Below are 11,972 nucleotides of genomic sequence, written 5' to 3' on the forward strand. Positions count from 1 at the left end.
GCTTTTAGCTTGCATTCTATTTCCTTAGTTTTTGGGGGCGCTTGTGCATATTGTACATTTTTTTTAGTACATAGCTGTTTGTATTCACGTCAGTTGTTTTCTTTAAGTATTCACGAAATTTTCACTAATTATAGCTTAACTTTTTTTTCCTTTGTGGGTTGCCGGGGGTTGGGGGGGCGGTTGCCCAGTTCAGCGGGTACCAGTGCCATATTTCTTTATTCCCCTCGCTCTAAAACCTATGGCCCACAGTAGATTCACATCAAACGTGCATCTGATGTCTAGGCCAGTCCTTACGACGATCCTGATTGGCTGTTGATAAGCCAATCACAGGGCTAGAATTCTGTCTCTCGAGAGTTCACATGGGTAGGATCTATGTTCCCCCTCTCCTGAGGGATACGTCTTTCAAAAGTATCCCTCAAGAGAGGTGGAACATACATCCTGCTTATGTGAACTCTCGAGAGAGACGGAGTTTCCAGCCCTGTGATTGGCTTATCAACAGCTTTCAATCATAATAAACATTGCTTCTGGCAGTCGTGAACACTTGATTATAATTATTATTGACGGTGCTTTGTCAAAGTAATTTAATTTTTCGTACCTTTCATCGCGTAATCTTACCGTATCACTTTGAGGCTCTTGTTTGTTTGTATGGTGTTTTTACGTTGCATGGAACCAGTGGTTATTCAGCAACGGGACCAACAGCTTTACGTGACTTTCGAACCACGTCGAATGAACTTCTATCACCGGAAATACACATCTCTTACTCCTCAGTGGAATGCTCGAGAATCGAACTCAGAGCCACCGCGGTGGCAGGCCAAGACTATACCGATCACGTCACCGAGGACCTTTGTTAACTTTTGTGTTCAAACCTTACAACTAACCTCGCATTTATTTCAGAGCCGCTCTTCTCTATGCTTTTTACTTCGCTTGCTTTTCATCCTGAGCATTTGGCTTTAGTTGGTTGTCCTGTGTGACGAACAGGCCAAATATGAAAGCACCACAACCAACCATCCATAAAGTAGTCCTTGCATACGTATCGCCTTTACATTCTTCATGCGTAGTAGACTTTGTCAACGTAGTATCCAGGGGTGTGTGGTTAACAGGTTTATAACACATAAGAAAGTCTCATAACTTGGCAACATTTTTTTTTATATATTGGGCTTTAAATCAAGGGAAATTATTGACAACTCTTGTCAAAATCTAGTTGATGTACATCAAGTATTATATATATATATATATATATATATATATATATATATATATATATATATATATATATATATATATATTATATATATATATATATATATATATATATATATATATATGGAGATTCTCGTAGAAAGGAGGGATAGTAATGAAAGCAGCACAGCAATGTAATTTTTTTTTATTATTCTCATATGATACATAACTCCAGGATTATCTGTACTTCTGTTGTAACAAACATTCTACTACAAGTCGTTGCGACTAGCTGTACATTCTGTTGAGTGTGTCCTGTTTGTAGTTTAATAAATTTATACTAAAAATATAAATTACATGCATCCAACAAAGACTTTTTTAAGAGGAAAAAAAAAATGAAAAAAGTGTCACAGAAAATAAGACTAGCCTCCACACAGTCTAGTCATTTTACCAGCCTTATCACAACTATATCTTAGCACTGTAAGTAGCAAAAATAAGTGAATCCTTAAAAATAGACTTTTCTACAGTACGTAATGATAATTGGTCCCTTAAACCAGCGTTTTAGGGTAAAATACAAAATCACGCTCCATTGTCACAACAGGAACTCTGAGAAGAGTACCGAAAACACAGGATTGGCCTTGAACTTACATTCGCAATGGGACAAAATCATCCGTCATGGGTACTGCCCAACTGAATGAGCCAAAATCAAAATTGCCTGTATACCCAGGTCATACGAAACACTTTTACCCTTATATTCCAGCGAACAATGCTGGTGAAATTCTTCATTTAGGGTGAAAGTAGGTCAGATTCTCTAATCACAAGCTGGAAGCATCTTTAATACAAAGTTTGCCAAACAGAACTTGAACATGAAATGGCAAATGCAAAGGTTGTTGGCCAACCCAGTTGAAAACGAACTGTACAAATCTTTTTTTGTTCACAATGTTTACCATTAACATTTCAAACTTTTTCACTTGTCGTAAATTACACACACTTGCTTACATGAAGTTGAGCTCATCATTGTGACAAAGTTACTGAAAACACGTTATATATAATAAATAATGCAAAGCATAGGTAACATTATCATACAAAAAATGTCATACAAATATCCCCATTTTATATCATCACAATTCCCTTTTAAAAATCAGTAAATACTAATGTCAAATAACTTCTATAATTTCATAATTTCCTTTTAAAAACTGAAAATACTGATGTCAACAAATATCTAATTTCATCCTTCATCCATTTCATTTTTTAAAAACTGAAAATACTGATGTCCAACAAATCACAATGTCACGAATTTCATTGGCACACTAACAAAAATGTCGTCACATCAACAATACTAAATAAATACATTAGCAAAGTGATTCCCGTTACAAAAAACGTCCAATACTTGCATTTAAAAAGACCACATTACCTCTTTATCTCTCCCCAAAAAAGCAGCCTTTAATATAGCTATGTCTAGCATGCCGGAATGAACCCATTAAAACAAAAACAAAAAAATTATTGCCTTTACAGCCATATCTCTCCAGGAGTATTCTGCTGATATATGCACATAGCTGGTGGGTCTTTTCTTAGCACTTAGCTGTCTACTTGCATTGTACGTTAACAAAACAAGAGGAACTCCATCATTTACAAGGGACCTTTGCCCTGCAGTTTGTTAGCCAGATCAGTGATGAACTCCTTGTAGATCAGAGGATCCATGTTCTTAGCTGCAAGAGATCGAAGGGGAAAAAAATTAACATTTTGGGTCTAAGTTCACAGAAATATTATATTTCACGCTATTCTCGCGTCTCTGAGTATCCATAAATTTCAATAAAAGTTAAAAAAAACTGAAGTGCATAATTACTTACCAAGCTGATAAAGAACAAACCAGTCACCGATCTGACACTTGCGGGAAATGGCTTCGACGTTCTCAGGAGAAGCGAGGCGGGAACGCGTCCTCAAGAGAATTTGGCGGAAGGCGGGAGTGAAGGTTGCCAATCGGTACAACAATCCGACGCCGGACACGACGGCCACGATAATGAACCTGATCGGATGAAGGTGGAAAAACGAATTGAATAAAACGAATGGCATGGGAATGAAAACAATATGATGAATGTCCTCTGCAGTAAATCGTCAGAAAATATGAAACCAACTCACCAGAACCAGAGGAAGATGTAAATCTTCTCATTGAAGATGTTGAGGGGCAACACGCATAGACCGTCATGCCTCTCGATGGAACCGGAGGCACCATATTTGTGGAAGGTGCATTTGGCAACCTTGGGGAAGACCTCATCCATGGGATCGTGTCTTGAGCCGAGTTCCTGCTCGCTGAACTGGATGACACGGGTGCCGTAGGTGGTGAATTCATAACCCAAGAACCTAAATGGAGAAATACATTAAATAATGAAGTTGTTAAGTCAAGAGGGGAGAGAAACAGAATTTGGAAATGTCCAAACTCGAAGATATATGCAACGCATTTCAGTCACTAGAAATTCAGTTATACCTGTCCGTGAAATAGATCTGGCCGATGACGTTGGCGAAGTTGAGAACTTCGCAGACGAAGAACCTGAAGGCGTAGAAGTTGTGGTTGTGGAGGTTCTGGCTGAAATAGTTGACCAGCATGGTCTTGCGTTCTCTCTTAGCGTCATCCTCCACAATGGGAGAGTTGAGCTCCATGACCAAATTCTTCACCTTGCCACCTTCCCAGATCTTCCACAAATACCGTGGGACGTAGAACATGATGGCCTGCAACGAAAGGGTCAAAAATAGCTTTAATACTCCTGTTGGTTCATTTGAAACCTTTTTCTAGATTTAGTAGGTTTTAGCATATATCCTAACATCAACAGTCGGGTTTCTCAAGCAATAACAATGACACCGTCGTAAACTCAAAGGTAAAATAAACGCTAACAAATGCAAGCGATGGGTAAATGACGAAAATATATAAATAAATATTTCCGACTCTTCAAAACAATTGACGGTATATTCAACTTAAAATACAAGCAACAAAATAATTAATTTAATGAATATGTGAATTGACTTTTTTTGAAGAGGGAAAAATATTTAGTAGCATGAATTTGTCTTTATTTATTCATCACGTAAAATATTTTCGTGATTCAGTTTACACACAAACACACACACACGAGGTCTAGTCCGATATTTATAACATTCAGTACAAATGGAAAGCCTTTATCTCCAACTCCTGAACTGAGGCAGATTAGATAAAAACAGATAAAAGGAGAAACTGCCACAAATACCCAGCAAACAACTTTCATTACTCTTACAATGCAGTAACTGGCATTTACTCAAATGGGTATACTGTGCTTAAAAATTCCCAAATTGGAGCAGTTTTCGGACACTACAATGTGGAGACTGCCACAATTCTTTTGGCGTTAATGCTAGATTACTATGCACGAACATAACATCGTACCCCGGTGAGTGATAAATTCTCTACTTATCACTCCAGCATTCTTCACAAATACTCACAACATAACCACTTGTGTCAGACGCTACTTTTGATTCGATTTCTCTACGATGTAGATTTTACAGATTTTTCATTATCATACCAATAGGAACAGCACAGAGAGAGAGAGAGAGAGAGAGAGAGAGAGAGAGAGAGAGAGAGAGAGAGAGAGAGAGAGAGAGAGAGAGAGAACTTGCGGACGCAACAATCAAAATCCAATTGAAACTGGTTGACACACCTGGGAATAGCATCGCTACCCAAGGATACAATCGGTGTCATTACTCTTACCGCTACATGCAACTTGTAGCTTGCTCTTGTTAGGATACATTCCTTGGTAGTAGCCGGGTAGAACAAAAGTAATTGTGCATCACCCCCAGTTAATTAGAAGGTACAATTAAACTACAGTAAACCACTCGCATCTGGTTCAGAATACATCCGAGGGATATAACGTCATAGTAATGGCGTCACAGGAGACCGGTTCATAACAAGACGTTTCCGATATGAGATTCCTGTTAACAATTCGAAAACCTGCCATACCAGAGACCCGTGTTAAGAAGTTTCCTCTGACGAAGTAGCCTTCGTTAGACCCCAATACAATACATGCAAATGGAAGTGATCACAAACTGAGAAATGTTTTTGTATGGTGTTTTTACGTTGCATGGAACCAGTGGTTATTCAGCAACGGGGCCAACGGCTTTACGTAACTTGAGAACCACGTCGAGAGTGAATTTCTATCACCCATACGAATTGTCCTACTTTGGCTAGTTGATAGCTGCATCATAATTTCCGAGTGCATGAGCAAAGTTCGAGAGAGAGAGAGAGAGAGAGAGAGAGAGAGCCTGACGGAAAGGCTACCAATTCGTAAGCACACAAAACTTGCATAAGTTCAAATTATTAAACTTGCCGAGAAATGAAAACATACAGGAGAATTTTTTAATGTATACCATCTACACAAAGTGAATGTGAAAGTGACAATTTCCCTTCGACCTGGTGCTGTGTGACTGCATTTCGAACATGTTGCATCACTGGTCCGTGTTCGCTAGGGAAAGGGTAGCTTTGATACCCGTCCTTACCAATAAATTACCAGTTGTGCATAAGTCATCAGTTACTTAAACAATTAACCAGAAGGGAGGGCAGAAACAAATAAGCTACATTATAAGTATACAATGTGGACGACAGCAGCCAATATGTTGAGGGTTATTCTAATAATAATTTTCTTTTGCCCTTCAAGCAATTTATACTTTAAACCCTAAAGCAATTTATAGTCTAGATAACACAGACTGCTTTTTATACTGCAGTAGTCCATACAGATCAGAACGGAGGCTATCGAGTCATTTTTATTCGAGCCAAGTAATTCTTATATTCATCAAATCAGTTTTTACCTCCCTTCGAGGCATTTAAGTCCTGGAAACTGTCAAACCTATATTAAATTTGTAGGTAGAATAATTTACTTGAATTTAACAAATTATAAGAACCGCTCAACGCCAAAGAAAAATGTTAAAACGCACTCACACGCGCACAGCTGTTAGTTAGGCACTATATCGATCGTTGGGGAACGATCAATGTGAAAATAAAATCATGAATGAACATGGTGCAGGATGGCGGGAAAACAGAACATAAATGTTGCATTAGCATTCTCTCGAGTACAAGAATACGACACAGTTTATATTTCATCATACTGCTAGGGTATTTTTAGGCCACACACCTGGATACGTAATTCCAACTAAAGTTAGTGAAAATTATATAAATAAAAGTAAAAAATGCTAACCAATATTTTCAAAACACGAAAACTTAGTAAAAAAAATAATAACGCTTAAAAATACGCTAAAATGTCTCGTATCAAGCAATAAAAAATGCACAAAGTTCCTATAACAAGCAGTATGACAGACCTAACAAAATATGCAACGTAATAAAAACTATAAAAAATGAAGGAAACGCTTAAGTAAAGAAAACAACAGCAAAGAAAATAGAAAAAAAAGCGTAGAAAATGTGCTAGTGAACAAATAGCAGGGTGACGAAAACTTGGAAAGAATACCTGGCTTTATTCCCTGGGCTTCTTAAGCCCACCAGAAGATGCATCCAGTCCTGTGAAGGAAGGACAGGTCAGATTGGAAAGGAAAGAATGTATTAGAAAATGGAAAAACGTAACATTTGATGGGCCCCAGACATGGACTAAAATTGACCTAATACATAAAAACGGTACTCCCCATACCTCTTTTCTTCCCTTGTGGAACGTGAACGTGACTTGCCTAACGTAATATAAAGCTAGCTATTTCATTGTTTGACTTGCCTAACGTATTATAAAGCTATTTCATTGTTGACCTGCCTAGCGTGATATTATAAGCAACTTCCAATATAAGAATACGGTGCAACAATACAAGCTTGTTAGGCTGTTCCTGATATCAAGGTGGTAATATTTAAATGAACATCGTACTAAGCCTAAAGTACCCACGACACGAAACTTAACAATTATATCAAACAATGGCCTAACTGCCTTCATTAAAAACTAAACCAATTCTGAACTGTGTATATTTAGCAAATCCCGATTTAGGTATATAGGTAGTTTACGGGGATTTTAGCCACTTAATTCTGAGGCTCAAGACCTACACGTACCCACTAATCGTTAATAGGCTATCAATAGGCTCCGATATTTGTAAAAATGGTAGGTGGAAAACTACCCGATTTACGATGGCCTGGCCCTCAAACAGGTTCATTCAGTGACCAATTTGCCTGTACTTAAGCAATGTAATGGTTTAGATGCACATTACGTATCCCTTGACGTCTTCTTAACTGACCCTACTACTATAGGCCTATGAACTTTGCTACATTTACCATTTTTGGACCTAAATATTTAGTTGAACCTGCCGTACCCATATAAGGATTAAGATATCAACATCTGGCAATTTTTATATAATGAAGATTCGTGTTTTTAAGCTACTAACATGACAGTATCTAACTCCGGAGGGCAAATACCCCATTTAACAAAACCCGACAAGAACTGATCTCAACGCCCTTACAACCAAAAGGCGAGGTGGGTATTTTACTGACCTGCAAATAGAGGAACAGGGTAACCCACTGGTAGTACTTGTGATGCTTCGTCTCATGCTGATCATCCGACCCGTGTTGTTCGGGATTTGCCACACCAGGATGGGGCACTTCTTGCCCCACAACGGCGCCCGTGAGGGCAGGAATCGTGAAAGTGGAGTGGATCCAGCAGTAGGTATCCATGATGCCCGCATCGACGCCTTCCACGATGCAGTCGATGGGATCACCGAAATATTGCTTCTGTGTCACCAGTAAACTGAACGCCACCAAAATAAACATGGTAGCTTTGTAATGTAGTCTGAAAATATTGTTGTCGATGCTCACGGAGTCTATTTTCAATAGACCCCGGATGCTTCCGAAAACGTCATACATGATGACGGTTTATAGTTCAAGTTCCAGCACCACTAAACAAAGCCTTTACAGAGAGGGATACACACTCCCTCTTCCTTCAACAGTCAACGATTCACTAACACGACCTGGTCAAATCCACCTAGCCTCGCACAATGCTCCTCCCCCTAAAAGTCTGCCTCCTTCTCTCTCTCTCTCTCCCCCTCACCCCCCCCCCCCACCCCCCCCCTGCATCCACCCTCAGCTGCGAAGTTCCTCCTCCCCCCAACATCCACAAATTCACCGCCTGGGTCCGGATAATGAGGATCTGGCAACTCAACCCACGTCTGGTAACACTGCAAATAAGCTCTTTCCTGAAAGACTGTTTAGACTGCAGCTATATCATATTTTCTGAGGCATAACTCGCTCGTTATGATATTAAGTTCATGCCCTTTGATGACAATACAAGGACTTACTTTTGTTTGTAAAACACAAGGAACTTGCCCTTGGGGTACGTGGTCAGTCGGGGCGAAGGGCAGGGACCCTGTTATTGGAAGCCGGCTTTATCATTCTTTCCATTTATGCACATTATGGTAGTACGGCAGCCACAGGCATTTAAATATAGCATTTGGTAAACAGTTTTCCACCGGGGAATTGTATCTGCCATTATCAAATCGAGATATAAATTCATAATCAGAATAAAAAAGAAAAAGTTCAGTGGTTGTGATATGGCAACATCTTGGGTAGAACCCCGGCTACGTATTGCCTTTAACGTGAAGAGGGAATGAATCTACACATTTACCAAGAACTTTCCGATGGTAATTTCAGTTAATAACTTGAACGCTTCTTAGGAATGTATCTTGAAGGCATCTTTCCTAATGCGTTCACGAACGGGAAGTTTCTAATTTCCGAATTGGCCTATTCCGTAATCCAATAGCATACATACAAGTAAGTTTAAAATAGTGAATCATAAAGAGACTGACTCATCCAGAACGCCAATAGTTTCGAAAGCACCAACACGAACATGTAGGAAAGTACTTTTGAAAACGAAATAGCGACTTTATTATCTGATCGCTCGCTCCTCGACATTCCACACCTCCCTCCTAGGCTCCCACAACCACACACACTCACAGCTCTTCATGGAACTTGATACTTCCACGTTTCCACTTCATAATCGCCATCACCGTTCTGTTCACTATAAGTAACAGACAAGGAAGTCGCTGTACGACAGGGCTCTTTGACGGTAATTTACGAGTTTTCAGCGATGAATTCAACCAAACGATAGGATTTTATCAAATAAACGCTCACAAGCCAACCCCCCCCCCCCTTCTCTCTCTCTCTCTCTCTCTCTCTCTCTCTCTCTCTCTCTCTCTCTCTTAGGTTCTGTTGTGTAGCTTAGTTTTATCCCAGATTCACGAGCAACAGGTATCAAGATGGATAACCCAAACTAAAGAAACATGAATAATAACCTATAGTAAAATGCACCTTTCCACTTTTAACTCTGAGAGATTGTGCTTTTTAGTATACAATATGCATTCCATACGAGTTTCATATCCTTATTTGCTTTTCCCTCATTAAAAAAAACGTGTAGATTGGAATGGACGCACCATTTGCCAACCTATAGAACCCTATTCCGCGGGAGATTTTAATTTTGATTCTGCGTTGCTCACGTGACTTGACCCTCAGTTAGCCTATGGGGTCCAAAGTTTATTTTGTTGTAACACTGATATCAAAGCCTCACCGCTACATTTTATAATGCGAATGTAACTGTTTGCAGTACGCATTATACATTAATAGTACTGTAATACTTTATAAAATTTCACTTTGAAGAATAGTTCATCTTCCAGGCATTGGATGATGGACCTTACAAAGTGACAAATTCAGACTGGATATTGTTACCTTTAAGTAACTAGTAACCGTATAGTCTTTCTGGTTTGTCACGTGATCATACTGCATTACAGTATTCTACTTTCTGTTTTCCAATTCCTTATGGCTGAGAAAACTGAGTCTTTTATGATATAGGCCTAGGGTCACTATTTTTATTATTACATTTCAACAAGACCACTCAAGGGAACATCCAAACGAATAATCCCATGGGAGAGAGAATATAGAAATTAAAAATAAATACCAGGTAAATAAGAAAGTATATTTAATTGCTTTGCCATTAAAGAAGAATATGATAGCAGTAACACACGGGAATTTCAGAGCCACAGAGACTAGAGATGTGGTGTAAGTCACGATTTTCTGACAATATGAGTTTGTTTCGTTGAATGCTGTTGAAAAGCAAGTTTAAAGGGTGAGGGAACAAGTAATTTTTGTCAAATATTCACGATCATTGCATATTTAGTTACCTATACAGCGCAGAGTGAATCGTGGAGTACGAACGTGTTACAAGATCAGCTATAATCAACTGACACAGGCTATGAACAACCACTTATATTTTCCCTGTGGGGAGAGCAAATTACTGCAATGTGTAGCTATTGCATCATTCCATACTTTTCCTTTCTTATATTTTCTAGGCCTACAACCATACCATTAATAAGGAATAAAGTATAAAAGGTCCCTGAAGACATAATTAGTAAGGATGAATAAGATACCACAAGCAAGTAATGTCCCTGATTTGTTTATTCTGATTAAGCTTGCCTTGCTCTAGCAAATACCCTTCCACAAGGTCAGCCCGAAAAAAACGCCCCGTAGGCAAAGAAACTCATCTTAAAAGTCGACAGTTTTTGCTTTATTGCATTACACCGACTTTTTTACCCCGAGACTGCATTACAATGGCTTTCATTTACATACAGATGGTTTCCTGTCCTTTCATATGCCCGACTCTCATACTTGCACCAATTCGAGTGTATGAAATTGATTTTTTTCTCTCCCCTTAAGAGTTGTCTTCCCAGATTTGTTTGCCGAGTGCTAAAACCAGTCAAGATAACACCATCTTTTCTGGTTTAATTACTTATCCTGCCATGAATGTAATTTTGCGTAATTAGTCCATTGAAATTTCCTCCTCAATGTTGCATTACTTCGGGAAGGATATTGCACCTTTTTCAATTGAGTTTGCACTTAAAACTCATTCTTGGAAGATTTTCTTCCCTTACAAGGAATGCAGCAGTTGATAACTACATAACTTCAGTATACTAACTTTTTACTGCTGCTGGTTGTAATTAAAAGTAAAATTATCATCCCTGGTCAAAATAGATCTTCAGTAAGTGTGCATTTGATTTCGCTGAAAAGACCAAGCTGTAGGCCACTATCAAGCGTGATGTTCAATGAAGCCATTTACTACAATCATTATGACGTAGTTTGAGCCTGCTGCCACATTTATAGACTTAAGGACTCCTCAAAGAGGCATAAGGCAGTTCAACTGGGATCAAAAAGGACACCAAAGCCCTTATCTAAGGGCACATCGTCAGCAACAACTCTTCAGTGGATGTGTTTTCTCACATTGATTTCAGTTTGGTGTACTTTTAATTTTATCTCTTCTCCGATATACTGCATTATCATCATTAATCGGATTGAAGTATTGCACGTTACCAAAAGCTAGATGCCCTTTGATTTTTCTCCAAGAGAGATTGATCTGTTCTGATGGAATTTTAAATTTTTTACCTAGCAGCATTTCCCTTTCAAAACCACATGCTTGAGAACAAGTAATAATTAAACTTTTAATCTGTGGTTTTATCATAGTCAAGTTCAATATTTTTCTGTTGAACATGCAATGAGTAGTATCCTTTAAGCCCCGTCCACACGGTCGATCTTTGGTCGACGAACTTTGTCCGATGTGACGTCGACGAACTTTGTCCGATGTGACGTCGACGAACTCTGTCCGATGTGACGTCAGAAGCGGAGAAACCGAGAAAAGTCGGAACTTTGCCGCAGTTTCTCCGCTTCTGACATCACATCAAACAAAGTTAGTCGAGCAAAGCTTACAGTCGTATGGAAAATTATTCTGTTGGGAACTGCACTTTTAGCAATAAAGCAGCAA

At 38.9% G+C, this 11,972-nt stretch overlaps 2 protein-coding genes across 8 annotated transcripts in view; both read right to left on the reverse strand.

The window, feature by feature from the left end:
- Positions 1–11,972, reverse strand: part of LOC135208860 (innexin inx2-like) — a 232,042-nt gene that overhangs the window by 144,173 nt on the left and 75,897 nt on the right. The gene's annotated exons all lie outside the window — the stretch shown is intronic.
- LOC135208859 (innexin inx2-like) lies at positions 1,369–8,139 on the reverse strand. The gene is made up of 5 exons (XM_064241437.1): positions 7,667–8,139; positions 3,662–3,903; positions 3,316–3,537; positions 3,027–3,202; positions 1,369–2,885 (listed from the first exon to the last, which is right to left on the reverse strand). The coding sequence occupies exons 1-5, from the start codon at positions 8,033–8,035 to the stop codon at positions 2,806–2,808; spliced, it is 1,089 nt and encodes a 362-aa protein (XP_064097507.1). The 5' UTR covers positions 8,036–8,139; the 3' UTR covers positions 1,369–2,805.

Source organism: Macrobrachium nipponense, chromosome 35 (genome assembly GCF_015104395.2).
Source record: "Macrobrachium nipponense isolate FS-2020 chromosome 35, ASM1510439v2, whole genome shotgun sequence".
NCBI lineage: Eukaryota > Metazoa > Arthropoda > Malacostraca > Decapoda > Palaemonidae > Macrobrachium > Macrobrachium nipponense.

Excerpts from the sequence above, each read along its gene's own strand:
- LOC135208859 (XM_064241437.1), bottom strand. The coding sequence starts at position 8,035 with ATGTATGACGTTTTCGGAAGCATCCGGGGTCTATTGAAAATAGACTCC. Across the intron at positions 3,904-7,666 it reads CCCTGTTCCTCTATTTGCAG|GCCATCATGTTCTACGTCCC; the intron begins GTCAGTAAAATA and ends CTTTCGTTGCAG. Across the intron at positions 2,886-3,026 it reads GTTTGTTCTTTATCAGCTTG|CTAAGAACATGGATCCTCTG; the intron begins GTAAGTAATTAT and ends GATCTCTTGCAG.